We start from the raw sequence: 20,689 nt of genomic DNA, 5'->3' as shown, positions 1-20,689 counted from the left end.
AACATGCTTTTAAAGGTAGAATGGCATATGTGGGATTACTCTGAACACAATAACTATCATAATTGCACTGAAATTGCCAAAATGTACACCTACTTGACAGTTACAAAGGGCCACATGAATTTAGCATGCATTGTTTTCAATAAAGATTCAATCATTCTAACATCTACAAACACATGGAGCATGCACCTCTGTATGTTCTGATGATGAACTAAAGAATGCAAATATTCAGGCCATGTTAAACCTTAGAAGAGGATTTTCAGCATTGAGAGATTGAGTATGTTCAGTTTGACCAACTAACTTTGGCACAGTATTGTCATGTGTGAAGCAAAATAGTCATCTGAAACTACATGCAGACAAAATGTGCAGCCAAGTTGTAGAAGGTTTCATACTATAATTTACTTTTAAATTACTCACTGCCACTGAAAATATTCTGAAAAGTTATTAATTGCAATTGTCTCGCTCTGTGTGTCTGGAATTAGTTAATCACTTTGGGTGAATAGATGGAAGTATGATGGTACCATTAGAATTACTGTTTGTTCACTACCTAAATAACTAGCAAGAAAGTTTTAAATACTGTACAATACATTTAGCGATGTATGCATTGTATATGTATATTGAAAATAGCATTCTATTACACCATAGTCACAGTTAGATACAACCATTGAGCAGTTAGCTAGTAAATACAGATAGACTACTGTGTATGTAAGAGTATGCTGCAAACAACTATTTCACGTTCCTTTTGGTAATAAAAAAAATTGCATAGCACAATCTCATCAAAGTTCCTAAAGTAGAGATATGCATAGATATGTTTAACTGTTTATGCATTTGTTTAGTTTTGTCTTCATTGATTCAATGGATGATATTCTTCTGTTTCTTACATTTGACATAACACTACTAGTCTTGTGTGATTTATTTTTCTTGAAATACAGGACAGATTGAAATACAGGACAGATTGGGCCGTCAACAAGGTGACACCTTGCAACGCTTGAAATAAATGCTAAAACCTTGCAGCCCATCTGAGAAAATGATCTCAATTATGTCTGATAAGCGGCTAAACTACTGTAATGATGCAATGATTTCAAAAATGGTACATTGAGCTATTTAAAAAAAAAGGAGAGGGAGAAAACATTACAAGGGAAACACTACAGAGCCTTGGCTGAAGTATATAGAGGCAGCTTGGATCAGATGTTCTCAGTATGATGGCAAATCCTGCTATTTGCTACTTGTGGAACAGGATTGGTTTGGCCAAGCCTGCCAGGATCTTTGGCAAATGTACTGAGATTATCTCTGCAATCATCTCTGGAAAGTTGACCTTGGTGGGAAGAGACTGGGCCTGGACAAACAGATCAAATGTAAACTGCTGGAGTTTCCTCACGACCTGGGGGTTGGAAAGATGGACAGAGACAAGACAAAGTTACAATTCTGTCACATTCTACGATTTTGCTCTGGAAAACATTAAGTAAGAATTTCATAACAGATAAAACGTCATCATACATTCTATGACAACAGAATAAATCAAATACAGTTATTGAGGATGCACATTGTCTCTCACCGGTTGGAGGGAATCCATGAGATGGGTGAGTTGATACAACCTCTGAGAGCAGTTAGACTTCCTTCCATAGTTAATGACGCGATCAAGTTCATTGATGTAGGTCAGCCGCAATTCATCAAAGTACTTCTGACTCTTAAGACCATCCACTGGAACTGCAAAGGAGACAGCATGTAGTTGTTTTGTTCACAATATTGAATCTCTGTTCAACTATAAAAACACACTGTTTGGTTTCATCAATCGAAGCTACACTATACTGTATATACAAAAGTATGTGGACACCCCTTCAAATTAGTGGATTCGGCTATTTCAGCCACACCTGTTGCTGACAGGAGTATAAATCAAGCACACAGCCATGCAATTTCCATAGACAAACATTGGCAGTAGAATGGCCTTAATGAAGAGCTCAGTGACTTTCAACGTGGCACCGTCATAGGATGCCATCTTTCCAACAAGTCAGTTCGTGAAATTTCTGACTTGCTAGAGATGCCCTGGTCAACTGTAAGTGCTGTTATTGTGAAGTGGAAACGTCTAGGAGCAACAACGGCACAGCCGCGAAGTGGTAGGCCATACAAGCTCACCGCCGAGTGCTGAAGCACGTAGCGTGTAAAAATTGTCTGTTCTCTGTTGCAGCACTCACTACCGAGTTCCAAACTGCCTCTGGAAGCAACATCAGCACAAGAACTGTTCGTCGGGAGCTTCATGAAATGGGTTTCCATGGCCGAGCAGCCGCACACAAGCCTAAGATCACCATGCTCAATGCCAAACGTCGGCTGGAGTGGTGTAAAGCTTGCCGCCATTGGACTGTGGAGCAGACTCAATCACGCTGTACCATCTGGCAGTCCGACAGACAAATCTGGGTTTGCTTGATGCCAGGAGAACGCTACCTGCCCCAATGCATAGTGCCAACTGTAAAGTTTGGTGGAGGAGGAATAATGGTCTGGGGCTGTTTTTCATGGTTCGGGCTAGGCCTCTTAGTTCCAGTGAAGGGAAATCTTAACACTACAGCATACAATGACATTCTAGATGATTCTGTGCTTCCAACTTTGTGGCAACAGTTTGGGGAAGGCCCTTTCCTGTTTCAGCATGACAATGCCCCCGTGCACAAAGCGAGGTCCATATAGAAATGGTTTGTCGAGATCGGTGTGGGAGAACTTAACTGGCCTGCACAGAGCCCTGACCTCAACCCAATCGAGCACCTTTGGGATGAATTGGAACGCCGACTGCGAGCCAGGCCTAATCGCCCCAACATCAGTGCCCAACCTCACTAATGCTCTTGTGGCTGAATGGAAGCAAGTCCCCGCAGCAATGTTCCAACATCTAGTGGAAAGCTTTCCCAGAAGAGTGGAGGCTGTTATAGCAGCAAAGGGGGGGAACAACTCCATATTAATGCCCATGATTTTGGAATGAGATGTTCGACAAGCAGTTGTCCATATACTTTTGGTCATGTAGTGTATCTCAAATTGCTTGCAAGTCAATTTCATAAAAGAAGAAATACACAATGTGATGCTTTCTAAAGTATTTTAATGGACCTCTCAGCCTTCGGCTGGGCAGCAACACTCACTGATGCTGAAGAGGAGCAGGGCCTTCATGCAGAGGAACTCTTCCTGAGTGACTTGCAGCAGGACAAACTCTTGGGAGAGGTGTCTCATCCGTATGCAGTGATCGAACATGCTGGAGATGTGCATCCGATGGCTGGGGACGTGAGAAAAGAGAGGAGGGAGGGGGGCAGTGAGAGTCAGGGTGAGATACAGTATAATTAGAATGAGCCAATAAAAAGACCAGAGGGAGTGGGGTAGCCTATGGGGAATATATTAAGAGAGGGATCCTCTGTGAGTGTGTTGCTATGATATATATGGATAGAGGGGGCAAATAGATGAGAGGATATGATGGTGAGACCATTATGTGAAACTTTTGCAATGATTACAAAATTGTCATCCTCCCTCTTTATGACGATAGTTATATGCTCATATGTGACATTTGACCTACTGCCCAGCGGGCAAAGCTGCTTGAAATGATGTCATCTCAACCGGTATACATTTACATTTTAGTCATTTAGCAGACGCTCTTATCCAGAGCGACTTACATGAGCAATTAGGGTTAAGTTCCTTGCTCAAGAGCACATCAACAGATTTTTCACTTAGTCAGCTTGGGGATTAGAACCAGCGACCTTTCGGTTACTGGCACAACGCTCTTAACCACTAAGCTACCTGCTGTATACAGTCTGATAATACAGGATCGCAGTGATTGGTACTGAATGCTGCTGTTACACAGGTTTCCTGCAAATGTGACCTGATTATACATTATACATCTAATGTATAAATAATTTGCAGACCTATAGTAAGTGTTGAGGTGTAGTGACCTACATGTAGTTCAACTAGTAATGTAACTACATTTTGCAGGAGCTTGGAGGTAGTTGAACTAAACTCAAATCTTGGTAGTGTTTTCAGTAGTTAATAACTATTTTTTCCAAGTAGAGGTGTAGCTAACTACTGGAACTACACATAAACTTTTTTGCAAAAATAAAATATGGGTGAAGTAGGAAATAATTTCCTTTCTTTTTCGGCATCAGACCTGCCTCATTCTCACTTGAATCATAGTTTTTGTGTTTCATAGGCTAAACTACACATTCTGTTAACATCTGACTCCAAAGTGATCTGTTCTTGCAATTTGTAGTCTATGACATTTCAGATCTAGATATGATAAATATTACAAAGTAGTTTGGAAGTAGTGAACAATTTTTTCAAAGTAACTTCAGTTAAGTAAACTATATTTTACTCAAGGGTAGCTTTAGTGTAGCTTAACTTCTTCCAGTGTGAAGTGATTGGTAGCTTGGTAAACTATATTTTCAGAGTAGCTTCCCCAACATTTATTGTAGTGCATGGTAGTAGAAGGTTATATTCTCTACATCTTATTTAGCTAAGGTGTATGTAAACTTCTGACTTCAACTGTATTTCCATTAGTATATTACCAGAAGTACACTACATGGCTAAAAGTATGTGGACACCTGCTCGTCGAACATCTCATTCCAAACTCATGGGCATTAATATGGAGTTGGTCCCCCCTTTGCTGCTATAACAGCCTCCACTCTTCTGGGAAAGTTGGCACTATGCATTGGAACAGGTAGCGTACTCCTGGCGTCCGCCAAACTCAGTCCGACGGACTGCCAGATGGTGAAGCGTGATTCATCACTGCAGAGAACGCGTTTCCACTGCTCCAGAGTCCAATGGCGGCAAGCTTTACACCACTCGAGCCGACGCTTGGCATTGCGCATTGTGATTTTAGGCTTGTGTGCGGCTGCTCGGCCATGGAACACCATTTCATAAAGCTCCCGACGAACAGTTCTTGTGCTGACGTTGCTTCCAGAGGCAGTTTGGAACTCGGTAGTGAGTGTTGCAACCGACAGATCATTTTTACGCACTACGCGCTTCAGCACTTGACGGTACCGTTCTGTGAGCTTGTGTGGCCTACCACTTCGCAGCTGAGCCATTGTTGCTCCTCTATGTTTCCCCTTCACAATAACAGCACTTACAGTTGACCGGGGCAGCTCTAGCAGGGCAGAAATTTCACGAACTGACTTGTTGGAAAGGTGGCATCCTATGACGGTGCCACATTGAAAGTCACTGAGCACTTCAGTAAGGCCATTCTACTGCCAATGTTTGTCTATGGAGATTGCATGGCTGTGTGCTCGATTTTATACACCTGTCAGCAACGGGTGTGGCTGAAATAGCCGAAACAAACTAATTTGAGGGGGTGTCCACATACTTTTGTATATATAGTGTAAATCTGTGCATATTCCTCAGTAATGAATTACTTTAAATGTCATTGAACTCCCTCAGTCACCTATGATACTAGCGTACACAGTAATATTCAGAAATGAACTAAATATCACTACTTCCCCTGACACCTGCACCATTTACAGTGCCTTCAGAAAGTATTCACACCCCTTGACTTTTTCAAAATGTTGCTTTGTTACAGCCTGAATTTAAAATTGATTAAATTGAGATTTGTTGTCAATGGCCTACACACAATACCCCATAATGTCAAAGTGGAATTATATTTTTAGACATTTGTACTAATTAATTACCAATGAAACGCTGAAATGTCTTGAGTCAATAAGTACTCAATCCCTTTATTATGCTAAGTCTCAATAAGTCCAGGAGTAAAAATATGCCTAACAATTTACATAATAAGTTGCATGGACTCACTCTGTGTGCAATAATAGTGTTTAGCATGATTTTTGAATGACTACCTCATCTCTGTACCCCACACATACAATTATCTGTAAGGTCCCTCAGTCGAACAGTTAATTTCAAACACAAAGACCAGGGTGGTTTTCCAATAACTCGCAAAGAAGGGCACCTATTGGTAGATGGGTAAAAATAAAAAATAAAGCAGGCATTGAATATCACTTTCGAGCATGGTGAAGTTATTAATTCACTACAAAGATACAGGCGTCCTTCCTTACTCAGTTGCCGTAGAGGAAGGAAACCGCTCAGGAATTTCACCATGAGGTCAATGGTGACTTTAAAACAGTTACAGAGTTTAATGGCTGTGATAGGAGAAAACTGAGGATGGATTAACAACATTGTAGTTACTTGACAATACTTACCTAATTGACAGAGTGAAAAGAAGGAAGCCTGTGCAGAAAGCAATTCACTTTTTGTCCTGAACACAAAGTGTTATGTTTGGGGCAAATCCAATACAACACATTACTGAGTACCACTCTCCATATTTTCATGCATAGTGGTGGCTGCATCATGTTATGAGTATGCTTGTAATCGTTAACGACTGTGGAGTTTTTCAGGATAAAAAAGAAATGGAATGGAGCTAAGCACAGACATAATCCTAGAGGAAAACCTGGTTCAGTCTGCTTTCTACCAGACACTGGGAGATTAATTCACCTTTCAGCAAAACAATAACCTAAAACACAAGGCCAAATCTACACTGGAGTTGCTTACCAAGAATACAGAGAATGTTCCTGAGTGGCCGAGGTACAGTTTTGACTTAAATCTGCTTGAAAATCTATGGCAAGACTTGAAAATGGTTGTCTAGCAATGATCAACAACCAATTTGACAGAGAAAATAATAATGGGCAAATATTGTACAATCCAGGTGTGCAAAGCTCTTAGAGACTTACCCAGAAAGACTCACAGCTGTAATCACTGCCAAAGATGATTCTAACATGTATTGACTCAGGGGTGTGAATACTTATGTAAAATTGATATTCCTGTATTTCATTTTCAATACATTTCCTAACATTTCTAAAAACATGTTTTCACTTGGTCATTATTGGGTACTGTGTGTAGATGGGTGACAGAGAACAAATATATTTAATCCATTCTGAATTCAGGCTGTAAGACAAATAAATGTGGAATAAGTCCAGGGGTATGAATACCTTTTGAAGGCACTGTATGATTGAAGTCTGAAAAAAATCTAATCTTCCTCCGGACTTTCCACGTGACAAAAGAACACAGAACAAGGAAATTAAATATAAATGTTACTGAAAGCCAGGCTTGTAAGCCCTTCTGCACATGTAATTCTAGACATATCGGTGAGAAAGAGAGACTGAGAGAGACTGAGAGAGACTGAGCGAGACTGAGCGAGAGTGAGAGAGAGTGAGAGAGACAGAGAGACTGAGAGAGAGTGAGAGAGAGAGAAAGAGAGAGACTGAGACAGGGAAAGAGATGGACCAAAAAGTGGAAATTGGCATCTGTCATACTTATGACAGCCAACTCACTGGAGGAAATATCCACCAACATAATGGGGACAACACTGAGTTGGTGGCCCTTGTGGTAATATGGTAATTTAGCAGAGATAATTGAATTCACTATCACATAGCTGCACTTACTCATTGAAAACAAGGTCCGGGGCGAAATAGAGCATTTTGCCATTGACATTCTTGTAGGACCTCCATCCCAAGCCGAACACCATCACCCCCATCCATGAATGCTGGATGACTGTCATCTGGTCATCCACATGCAGATTCCGAAAACCTGAGAAGAAAATGAAGAATCGGAAATCGGAAATGGATAACTATCATTGATTACAATATAATTATTATGAAAACATGATACATGCCTTCACTACCTCCAATTTGCTGCAATGCCATTGCAAACGTGTTATAAATCAAATGATGACATCTTCTAAACAATTAACTTATCAAGGACAACATGGAAATAAGTTTCATATTCTTCTTCTAGTCCAGCACTGTACCTGGCAAGCCTTTGGCCCACTTGACCACTTTGACAAGTTGGCGCTCCCCGAGTTCGTTGAGGCTGGTGAGCAGTGCTGCAGCGGAGTCCGGCTGGCCTTGGTCGTGTCCCGCATTTACCACCTCTGGCTCGATGGACTCCAAGATGTTAAGGAACACCAGCTGGGAATGGAAGCTCAGGCCAGATTGAGGAGAGACGCACTGGATGGCATCAGTGGGGCCTTGGGTGGGCAGATCCTCCTCCGGGCTCTTCAGCTGTCCAAGCTTCTTCAGTTTACGTGCTACATAAGGTCAGGAAATAGGACATGGATGAGTAATGGTAAAAGAATAGTGTAATATTTGGTGCAGCTATTAAACAACTGCCAAATCAGAGGAAAGGAAAACGTGAGAGGAATGAAAGTTTAAACATAACAACAGAACAACAACAAAGAAGAAGGACATACCAAGGGAGAGCATACTCTTGACAGGTGAGACTGTAAGAAGATATGTCACACTCTAAGCTATAGTGAAAAGACTCCTTTTTGTTTCAAATAATATCCCATTCAAAGTTTTATTATGATAGACAGTGCATTCGGAAAGTATTCAGACCCCTTTACTTTTTCAACATTTTGTTACGTTACAGCCTTATTCTAAAATGGATTGAATAAAAAATGTCCTCATCAATCTACAAACAATACCCCATAATGACAAAGTGAAAACAGGTTTTTTGAAATGTTTGCAAATGTATTAAAAAAAAAAAACGGAAATATCACATTTACATAAGTATTCAGACCCTTTGCTATGAGACTCGAAATTGAGCTCAGGTGCATCCTGTTTCCATTGATCATCCTTGAGATGTTTCTACAACTTGACTGTGGTAAATTCAATTGATTGGACATGATTTGGAAAGGCACACACCTGTCTATATAAGGTCCCACAGTTGACAGTGCATGTCAGATCAAAAACCAAGCCATGAGGTCGAAGGAATTGTCCATAGAACTCCGAGACAGGATTGTGTCAAGGCACAGATCAGGGGAAGGGTACCAAAAAATGTCTGCAGCATTGAAGGTCCCCAAGAACACAGTGGCCTCCATCATTCTTAAATAGAAGAAGTTTGGAACCACCAAGACTCTTCCTGGAGCTGGCCGCCCGGCCAAATTGAGCAACCGTTCTTCTGTGGAGATGGGAGAACCTTCCAGAAGGACAACCATCTCTGCAGCACTGCACCAATCAGGCCTTTATGGTAGAGTGGCCAGACAGAAGCCACTCCTCAGTAATAGGCACATGACAGCCTGCTTGGAGTTTGCCAAAAGGCACCCAAAGGACTCTCAGACCATGAGAAACAAGATTCTCTGGTCTGATGAAACCAAGATTGAACTCTTTGGCCTGAATGCTAAGTGTCACGTCTGGAGGAAACCTGGCACCATCCCTATGGTGAAGCATGGTGGTGGCAGCATCATGCTGTGGGGATGTTTTTCAGCGTCACGGACTGAGAGACTAGTCAGGATCGAGGGAAAGATGAACGGAGCAAAGTACAGAGAGATCCTTGATGAAAACCTGCTCCAGAGTGCTCAGGACCTCAGACTGGGGTGAAGGTTCACCTTCCAACAGGACAACGACCCTAAGCACACAGCCAAGACAACGCAGGAGTGGCTTCAGGACAAGTCTCTGAATGTCCTTGAGTGGCCCAGCCAGATCCCAGACTTGAACCTGATCGAACATTTCTGGAGAGACCTGAAAATAGCTGTGCAGCAACGCTGCCCATCCAACCTGACAGAGCTTGAGAGGATCTGCAGAGAAGAATGGGAGAAACTCCCCAAATACAGCTGTGCCAAGCTTGTAGCGTCATACCCAAGAAGACGCGAGGCTGTAATCGCTGCCAAAGGTGCTTCAACAAAGTACTGAGTAAAGGGTCTGAATACTTATGTAAATTATATATATATTATCATTAATTTTGTTATAAATTTGCAAAAAATCTAAAAACCTGTTTTTGATTTGTCAGTATGGGGTATTGTGTGTAGATTTGAGGAACAAAATACAATTTAATCCATTCTAGAATAAGGCTGTAACGTAACAAAATGTGGAAAAAGTCAAGGGTTCTGAATACTTTCCGAATGCACTGTAAGAGAGCATAGAATTCCTTCAAATTTGAATGATGGAATTGTGGTACTGTGGCACTGCAGCTGTGATGGGGTTATGGTCCATTTAAATTCAAGGCCCTGATCAAACAGAACTAGTATCAGGAAGGTTGGTGGCAAAACAGCAATCCTTTCTGAAATGTGAAAATGAAGGTCTGGATTAATAGTTGTTTAGATGTTTACATTCCACATTCTGATCTTAAACATCTTCCACTATCTAATCTCATTCCAGGTTACTATGGAAGTGGAAAATGTTTCCATGTAAACATAAATTCCAGTTTAGCATTTTTTTGTAACACAACAGGAAGAGAGTAGAAGGAGACTAATACGCTAGAACAGCGTGGTCTTCTAATATGTACTTCCAAAATTGAAGGCCAGTGCATATCATACACATCACACTCTTATCATGTTATGTTCCTGTCCTAAATCATGTTGAATAAAGAGGACCTCTTTATTGTACAGAACTGCTCTATTCTGAATATAAATATTTTCAGATGCTAGGAACTCTGCTTTAATTAGCTCAATCATTTCGGTAGTATATGGTACAGTAGTATACCCACAATCAATAACAACCACCTAAACTCATTTGGATATAATCGGAAGTCAACTGCTAAAGAAACTGCTTAAGATAAAGATGGATTAGGCAATGTCTCAAAATATTATTCCTTCACTGACAACAAAACTACAACTTTATTGGCGATAAGGAGATACGCTAGTATTATCGTAACTTGCGGGGGAATAAGAGAAAGGTCAATTTGACCCCCGCAATACAATACCATGATGAATTTGATGGATTGGAAAATATTTTCCCACCGTAGCTACTGGCTTTCTGTGGCTTTACACTACGCAGTACTACTCAATTCCTCATTTTATGATTGGATCCCCCAATTATGCTTTTGATTTGGCCCCGTCCTCAGAGGCCGTGGTTTGTGAAGGGTAATCACCCTAAGAATACTTTCAGAACCATATTTATATTTGATTTCAATTGAGAAAATCTATAAAATATATTGGCCCACCCTAGTCTTTATTGACAGAGTTGCATGTGACATTGCAAAGCAGTAAGCTGGTTTATTTCACCTTTATAAATGTTTTCGTGTTGACTTCAATATGGAAGGGAATTTAATTTATTTTTAACTATTCGGTTAGTTAAGAAAAAAATCATATTTACAATGACGGCCTACAAAACCAGGTACTGGTGTTTGTATGTGCTGTTTCTTGATGAGTAAAAGGTATTCTTATACTATAGTTTTGTGCAACAATAGTAGCAGTTCATTCAATTGGGGGAGGTGAGGGGACATGGGGGGAGGGGGGCATAGGATCTTCCCCCATGATGCAAGGGGGCCATGTCTGAAAAAGTTTGGGAAGCACTGATCTAGCTAATGATTAGCACAAATATAGATGAGTAACCCCATGCTTCAGCCTATTTATCTATAGCCACTATGCTGCATCAGTTGGGCTACAGGTGACCATTCCAAATCAAATCAAATCAAATCAAATTGTATTGGTCACATGCGCCGAATACAACAGGTGCAGACATTACAGTGAAATGCTTACTTACAGCCCTTAACCAACAGTGCATTTATTTTAACAAAAAAAGTAAAAATAAAACAACAACTAAAAAAGTGTTGAGAAAAAAAGAGCAGAAGAAAAATTAAATAACAGTAGGGAGGCTATATATACAGGGGGGTACCGGTGCAGAGTCAATGTGCGGGGGCACCGGCTAGTTGAGATAGTTGAAGTAATATGTACATGTGGGTAGAGTTAAAGTGACTATGCATAAATAATTAACAGAGTAGCAGCAGCGTAAAAAGGATGGGGTGGGGGGGCAGTGCAAATAGTCCGGGTAGGCATGATTAGCTGTTCAGAAGTCTTATGGCTTGGGGGTAAAAGCTGTTGAGAAGTCTTTTGGACCTAGACTTGGCACTCCGGTACCGCTTGCCGTGCGGTAGCAGGGAGAACAGTCTATGACTAGGGTGGCTGGAGTCTTTGACAATTTTGAGGGCCTTCCTCTGACACCGCCTGGTATAGAGGTCCTGGATGGCAGGAAGCTTGGCCCCAGTGATGTACTGGGCCGTACGCACTACCCTCTGTAGTGCCTTGCGGTCGGAGGCCAAGCAGTTGCCATACCAGGCGGTGATGCAACCAGTCAGGATGCTCTCGATGGTGCAGCTGTAGAATTTTTTGAGGATCTGAGGACCCATGCCAAATCTTTTCAGTCTCCTGAGGGGGAATAGGCTTTGTCGTGCCCTCTTCACGACTGTCTTGGTGTGTTTGGACCATGATAGTTCGTTGGTGATGTGGACACCAAGGAACTTGAAGCTCTCAACCTGTTCCACTACAGCCCCGTCGATGAGAATGGGGGCGTGCTCAGTCCTCTTTTTTTTCCATTCTTATTGCTAAATAACACACCAGCCTGATAATATGGACCAATATGTTGTTATGCTCATTTTTGGAGGGGAAATTACTTTCTGAACTGTTAGAGTTAGACCAACAGTTTAAAGCAATACAGAAAATATTGGTATTTCAGTTGTGGTTGGGATACATTGACCAAATTATCAGGAACGTTTTTGATGTATTTTACCTTCAAAATTCAAAACACAATTCATTTCACAGCTATTTCTTTAAAATAAATCTCCAAGGAGGGCACACCCCTGGACCCCCCTAGAAAGGTGTTGACCCTGGAACCCATTGACCATGAACCCCCCCCCCAATATGCAACGAAAAAGTTACATATTGCAACTTGCTACAATCTAGCACGCTATATGCTACCATCTGGCAGACAGCGACGTACAGGTGCATCAAAGCCGGGACCGAAAGACTGAAAAACAGCTTCTATCTCCTGGCCATCAAACAGTTGAACAGTAATCACACCACCTCCTGTAGTAAGAGACAAAGATAGACTCACTCACGCAAAATACACACACAAGCTCACACACACAATGTTAGGAATTGAAAACCGGTCGAGGTGTGGAGAAATGCTCGATACAAAATATAAGGCGAACAACTTCTAGATTTAAAGGTTTAATAGTCAAAGACAGACATAGACAGACACATTCCTCTAAGAGTTTCACAGCAAATCTCTCCCCCTCCAGAGGGGAGGGCAGACCTAAATAATCTTGACTTATCTGTTCACAGTTTCACCCTTCCGTGCCTGGTACCAAAGCATTAAATCAAGGCTGAGACCTTGGGGTTGAATAGACTATACATTTGAAACATCTTAATCACTTAAGGACACCCATGGCCGATTTTTATGGCTCAAGGGCCAAGATACAAGTTAATGAGACCTGCTTTATGGTGACCTCTGGCATTAGAGACGGTACCTAAAGGCCAAATTCCAATAGGAAATAATCAACAGAAAATAGCGTTCTTAACAACACACACACAGACACACCTCATACACAAGCAGACTCCTGTACTCACAAATACACTCACACACATGCATACGCCCATACTCACAAACACATGCACATACACACACACTCAAACACACACAGCCAATGCTGCTGACCCATGTATATAGAGACATTAAACACTGGACACTTCCTTTATACAGTTTTTCATACTGTGTATTTATATACTGTATTCTTCACATTGCTCATTCTAATATATCTACTACTGTGCATTCAACCGTGAAGGGGGTGGCAGCATCACACCGTGGGGGTGCTTTGCTGCAGGAGGGACTGGTGCACTTCACAAAATAGATGGCATCATGAGGAAGGAATATTATGTGGATATATTGAAGCAACTCAAGACATCAGTCAGGAAGTTAAAGCTTGGTCGCAAATGTGTCTTCCAAATGGACAATGACCCCAAGCATCCTTCCAAAGTTGTGGCAAAATGGCTTAAGGACAACAAGGTCAAGGTATTGGAGTGGCCATCACAAAACCTTGACCTCAATCCTATAGAAGATTTGTGGGCAGAACTGAAAAAGTTTGTGCGAGCAGGAGGCCTAAAAACCTGACTCAGTTACACCAGCTCTGTCAGGAGGAATGGGCCAAAATTCACCCAATTTATTGTGGGAAGCTTGTGGAAGGCTACCTGAAACATTTGACCCAAGTTAAACAATTTAGAGGCAATGGTAACAAATACTAATTGAGTGTATGTAAACTTCTGACCCACTGGGAATGTGATGAAAGAAATAAAAGCTGAAATAAATCATTCTCTCTACTATTATTCTGACATTTCACATTCTTAAAATAAAGTGGTGATCCTAACTGACCTAGGACAGGGAATTCTTACTAGGATTAAATGTCAGGAATTGTGAAAAACTGAATTTAAATGTATTTGGCTAAGGTGTATGTAAACTTCCGACTTCAACTTTATAAACCCACCATTCACTCAATATAATTATTTCTGCCAGATTACACCAACACTGTGGAGTTGCTGAGCTCTACGTTCACACTGTTATTTCAGCTGCCTCTATATGCTTGGCACTTGCGTGGCAGTGTGAGTGACAGAGAAATGCAAATTGTTGCTTCCCAACTATCGGATCAATAACCTATAGGCATTTCAAATACTCTAACTGAATGGTATGGCTAAGGTTGATAGGAGACATCCTCACTGCTTTTACAAAGTTTTGTTGAAGTCTAAGGTGAAAATAATTTTCCTGTGCATAGTTACTTCTCAGGTCAGAAGTTTAGTTCAGCACAGTGGGACACTAGATGGAATCTAGAGGATAAGGGATTTGCTTATATGGGATCTTCAGTCTGCTTCCCCGTTTATCCCAGGCTTAAGAAGCCCCTGAAGGATTGACTATTGATGTCCCTCAACATGTGGTGCATGCATAGTAGCTCTGCATAGTAGCTCTAACCTGAATGCAATCATGGGAACTTGAGACTTCATCTTCTCAGTCTTTGTGTTTGTGCCATTAACGAGGGGCGTTATGCTTAAAACATGCATAGTAATATTAATAACAGTATTAGACAAATTATTAATAAATTATAATAAATTAGTAACAATTATGATTTTACTCAGTGTGTGCCTCAACAGGCTTGGCCCCCACTACCACTACTTTCCTCAAAGGCACTAGGTCATGGCTCTGAGAACTATTTTAATTATAGCTTGGCATATCGCTTTATGAGCACAGGCCCAGAATAGACATGTCCAGTTCTGATACAGTATACTGTACATGTGAACACCTTTTTTAACCCTCTCAGAGCCTACTCATGTGAAATACATTTTTGGAAGCAATTGTAAAGATAATGGTGGAGAAATCATTGCATATTAATCCCCAAAACGTATAATGTACTGCCAGTACTTAATCTAGCCAAGCCATCCATAGAAACCCAGCCACAGGAAAGGAAAAATCTAATCTTGAATATTACCATAATTCTTCCAAATGCATAAAAGATCAATACACCAGGGCAAGGGATGACACATGGTAATGCATTTAGTGTCAAACGTGTTTGAGAGTTGCATTGTTAGAAGAGTCCAATGTTCCACAGAGGAAAAATATACCAGTTGTGAAGGATAACTAGGTGAGCAATGTGAGAGGGAGGATGGTATGTTGGCTAGCGAATCAATGGCCATGGCAACAGTGGGCAGAGCAGGACATTTGGTAAGGTCACACTTGACAGAGTCAATGGGCACACCATGTCACAGGGATACACCTTGATGATATTATTAGCAGCTGAACAAATGTAGCAATCATTTACTGTACTGTTACAGTATTATAATGGATGTGCTTCAACACAGCAAACAAATTATTTCCATATTTCAACGTTGGGATTAGTGTACTTTGTAATGTGTTATGCTGTTTTTCTATAAGTGTCTACCAGGGGTAAAGTGCTGTGAAAAAGCATTTGCCACCTTTGTTTTTTTCTATAATTGCATATTTTTGACACTGAATGTTATCAGATCTTCAACCAATACCTAATATTAGATAAAGGAAACCTGAGTGAACAAATAACACATTGGTATACTTATTTCATTTATTTAATTTAGCAAAGTTATGCAACACCCAATGCCACTGTGTGAAAAAGTTATTGACCCCTTACACTCAATAACTGGTTGTGCCACCTTTAGCTGCAATGACTGTAACCAAACGCTTTCTTGTAGTTGTTGATCAGTCTCTCACATGGCTGTGGAGGAATTTTGTCCCACTCTTCCATGCTGAACTGCTTTAACTCAGCAACATTTGTGGGTTTTTGAGCATGAACTGCTCGTTTCAGGTCCTGCTATAACATCTCCATTGGGTTTAAGTCTGGACTTTGGCTAGGCCATTCCAAAACTTTATATTTGTTGCTTTTCAGCCATTCTGATGTAGACTTGCTTGTGTGTTTTGGATCATTGTCTTGCTGCATTCCCCAGCTGCACTTCAGCTTCAGCTCTGGATGGATGGCCTGAATTCTCCTTTAGAATTATCTGATACAGAGCAGAATCCATGGTTCTTTCAATGATGGCAAGTCATCCAGGTCCTGAGGCAGCAAAGCATCCCTAAACCATCACACTACCGCCACCATGCTTGACCATTGGTATGAGGTTCTTACTGTGGAATGCAGTGTTTGGTTTTCGGCAGACATAATGAGACCCATGTCGCTCAGAATTAGCTTAAAGGGGCAATCTGCTGTTGAAACAATAACAAAGTATATTCCCTGCCACTGTTTCTGTAAAAAGCTGTGATGGGGCTGGAGAAATGTAACCACTCTCAAATTCATAGACAGAGCTCTGGACTGACCATCCATTATATTAAAACTAGAGTTTCAACTCTGTTTTGAGGCTATACAGTGTTTGTTTACATTTACTTTATTTACAAACATTGGAGTAAAACAAGCTTCTACAGTATTTGGGGTTCTGATGGGGTATGACAGTTGAACTAAGCTCATGAGGAATTTATAAGTTATATTCTTAAAGAATCAATAGGTACATCTAACTAATTTATAAGTCAAAAAATGGATAAAGCAACTGCAGATTGCCCCTTTAAGGAAATGTAGAGTGAACCATCGGCGCACCCTTGGATCCCAGTCTTATTGTTCATTAATTTTTTCAATCTGAGTAATGAAAAGTGCCTCAGTAGCTGAATCATAATATGCTGGTAAATCATGACATTTCTATTTCAGATGTAATAAATAACCCTTCATGTAATTTAGAGAAAGAAAATAATTAAAACATTCCTCCAAGGATTCCCAAATATATTAAAAATGTTAGTATCTTATCTTGGCACTGATCTTTGCATAACACATAGTAAATAGGTCAGGTTAAGATCTTCGCCCCCTTCAAACTGTTGCCAACCCAAACAAAGGCAGCCAAGATATGAGTTTTCTCTGTAACTCACCCAATTTAGAGGAAAGCTAAACATATACAATATACTGATTTCCACATTCTTTACGGAATGGCTCAGACGAGCGGAGGAGATCTATTAATTAAGAGGTACACATGGCATTTGGTATTATGTCAGATTTGTAGGTATAGCTAAACAATATCAAGCTGTAAATGAATTAATAGTTGAGCTCCTCCTGGTTTGAATGAGGTTAGAATAACTGTAGTACACTGAGTGTGATGCTGGCCCATGTTGACTCCAATGCTTCACACAGTTGTGTCAAGTTGGCTGGATGTCCTTTGGGTGGTGGACCATTCTTGATACACATGGGAAACTGTTGAGCGTGCATTGCAGTTCTTGACACACTCAAACCGGTGCTCCTGGTACCTACTATCATACCCCGTTCAAAGGCACTTAAATCTTTAGTCTTGCCCATTCACCCTCTAAATGGCACACACATACACAATTAATGTCTCAATTGTCTCACGGCTTAAAAATCCTTTAACCTGTCTCCTATCCTTCATCTACACTGATTGAAGTGGATTTAACAAGTGACATCAATAAGGGATCATAGATTTCACCTGGATTCACATGGTCAGTCTATGTCATGGAAAGAGCAGGTGTTCCTAATGTTTTGTACAGTCAGTGTATATTATGTGGTTGCAGTATATTATTCAGTTTACACAAAGGGTACAACTTCTGCTTGGCCTACAAGTGTATATGACTTAAATATAACAATGTTACATAACACAGCATATAACTACATTATGCATAAATTATGCTGATAATTTAGATCCAAACGATCCTGATATCAAAATAAAAATCTTAAACAAACGTGAGTAATGAACAACTGGAATGGGTTAGGTTTAAGCATGCTGGCGGGTAGTTATGGTTACAGTTTCATGTCTAAGGTCGATGTCCGCACCCCTTGGAAATCTAATTAGCATAATAATAAAAATCCCCATCAAAATCCATCAGTTTAAGCTAGAGAGATCTGTTGGATGCGTCTCAATCCACCGCATTTGCCCATGTCACACTTCCGCATCTGCGGTGAAAGGTGACAGAGCTAAATCAGTGTTTGTCAGACCATGAGACATCCCGAAAATCGGTCTTCTCACAAAATGGTCTGTAGCATCTGAACGGTTTGGCCTACAAACTGTTATGACCCCTGTATGGAACGATGAGACTCTCACGAACACAAGCGTCTTGGGACTCGTCTGAAGTCGGTACAGCCAATCTGCCAACTTCTGTCTGTAGCGCCCGAACAGTTTGGGCTACACACTAATATGACCCCTCTGTGCAAAGGTGAGACGCCCACAGGCCTCACAAGACTCGTCTGAAGGTCTCCCGTTACCAGTTGAAAAAATTTATGGAAGTACATAAGTAGACTGTTTAGTGCCAAAAATAAGGTGTTAAATACATGTAAAAACAAATGTTTCCTGATCTTTCTTATGTCTCAGATATAGGACATACACTTAAGAACAAACTTCCTTTAGATTTTTTGAGGGACTATCAGTTGTTCCATGTAGTGAATCTGTTATTTACAGGCCGCAGGTAGCCTAGCGGTTGGGCCAGTAACCTAAAGGTCGCTGGTTTAAATCCCTGAGCCGACTAGGTGACAAATCTGTCAATGTGCCCTTGAGCAAGGCACATAACCCTAACTGCTAAATGACTCAAATGTAATTCAATGTGTTTGTAAGGGCTAATATCAGTAAGGCCAAATAAAATGTTTCTCCAAATATTTATTTATATTTGTTATACTTCAAGGGGTCTTAAAATTCAAAATCAAATAGCAAAATGATCCTTGGTATGACCTTCTTAAAACAATTCCTTAGTAGAACCCCCCCTGCCCCAGCTTAGACAGGGCTTAGACTCTTATTTAACATTATTATGATTTTAATCGTATAACAGTAGTATATACCTTGACACATTTTCATAAAGGTATTGGTGAACGATCATATGCTAGCACATACTCAAACAAATCTTTGGCACTTGCTTGTTACTTTCCTGCACAAAAATTTGTTAGAGACTTCTACTCACTCTTCAAAAACATTTTATTAATCATGGTATTTCAATTGTCCTTCACCAAGGCAAATGCAGAGTGGAACGTTTAATGATCTGTTGGATTATGGGAAAAGGTCCAAGTCTCAAGTTCAAGTCATAATTATTTTTTTAAGCAAGAGGAGGTAGGGTGGGTATTGGGAGACAGGGTACCTCTAGTATTCCTGGAGTTGGTATAATTACCTTAAACTGCTACTGAACCCTTCTAGACACAACACATTTAATCCCAGGGTTGATTACTAGGCCTCAGCCAACAAAGAAAGTCTATCCTCTAACCATATGGCATGTCTCTTTTTATATGCAAATGAGAAGGTTAGGAGCAGGAAAAGGTCGCCCAGGTTATTCAATTATATTTTCTCTTTCAATGAACCTCTGCTAAATGAAATAGCTTAAGTGGATCTGTAAAATGAACTGCCATATCAAAATGTGATGTTCTATTTGGGAAAGTAATTACAGTTCTGAGAGTAATAACGTAATATGGAATTCTGCATTCCAAATGAAAACCTCCATGCAACGATACTTGACTGGTCTCTTCCATTCTTCAGTAGTAGCAAATTCAACCAATGCATTATTCCGTAATCAGAGAAGAATCTTTCACATTTGAAGCTCTCCTCTGAGCTTTCAAATTACTGTCCTTAATTTACCTGTGAGAAAGTGCACAGTGCACAATAAAAATCTATGAGAGAAGCGTCTGAGGGGAAGGAAGGCTCTTTCTAACTACAGCCGGAATAGAGGTACCTTTTCCCTGACAATCACAGCATCACATCACATTTTCCCCCCATGGGCTTGTCAGCGGCTGGTGGCTAAATTACCAGCATTTCTGCTCCTTTAATTCACGTGTCTCGTGTCTACTTTGTGTTTCTCTGTGCAGTTGTCACCATTAACAGAATGAGAAAATGTACTAAAATTAGTCCAGAACATGTCCATCTTTGAGACCTCATATGACAAACAGCTCTGGGTGACTGTAAGGGAAAGTGAATGAAATAGGTCTAAATTGCCTGGTGGCAGTAGTATTCATCGTTGTGATGCAGCGATTCAAAAAAGCTGGCTAAGATGTGTAGTACGGGTTGAAACATTCACAAGAAATCAGGTACTTAGCCTAAACGAGACAATGTCTACAAAATAATCTATGCTGAGTTAAACCCTGAAGTTCAGTTGTATGCCCTAAAACTGGAAATGCGCTGGGGGCCTTATGCTGTATATGGGGGATTCTACCGAAGTGGTGCAAATTGCAGTCCCACCCCCAAAAAACGATTTTAAAAAACCTAGGGCATTTACTTACATCATGATATGTTCAAATTCAATCCAATGCAATAACAAACATATTGTTAAATTAATATAGTACAAAGTCATTGTTTATACACCTATTTCTATTGAGAGGTGGCTGTCCCAAACCCTGACTCCTAAACTTAATGTTTGAAAATTAACGCTATTATTAATGATTTTTATAAAAAAATGTAACACTATTATTTCAGTAGAATATCTTGAGT

The 20,689-nt window shown here is 40.5% G+C and overlaps 1 protein-coding gene across 1 annotated transcript in view; it reads right to left on the bottom strand.

Annotated features, from left to right (window-relative positions):
• Positions 1-377: 377 nt before the first annotated feature.
• Positions 378-20,689, bottom strand: part of LOC311136148 (androgen receptor-like) — a 58,174-nt gene continuing 37,862 nt past the window's right edge. Inside the window, exons 4-8 of the mRNA XM_084170237.1 lie at positions 7,766-8,044; positions 7,401-7,545; positions 3,114-3,244; positions 1,553-1,704; positions 378-1,378 (exon numbers count right to left, since the gene is read on the bottom strand). Of these exons, the coding sequence (XP_084026363.1) occupies positions 1,220-1,378; positions 1,553-1,704; positions 3,114-3,244; positions 7,401-7,545; positions 7,766-8,044 (866 nt within the window). The 3' untranslated portion in view covers positions 378-1,219. The remainder of the gene's footprint in view (positions 1,379-1,552; positions 1,705-3,113; positions 3,245-7,400; positions 7,546-7,765; positions 8,045-20,689) is intronic.

This window comes from Coregonus lavaretus (assembly GCF_964263955.1).
Source record: "Coregonus lavaretus genome assembly, chromosome: 10".
In the NCBI taxonomy this organism is placed as follows: Eukaryota; Metazoa; Chordata; class Actinopteri; order Salmoniformes; family Salmonidae; genus Coregonus; species Coregonus lavaretus.
This window is presented reverse-complemented; position numbering and strand designations above follow the sequence as displayed.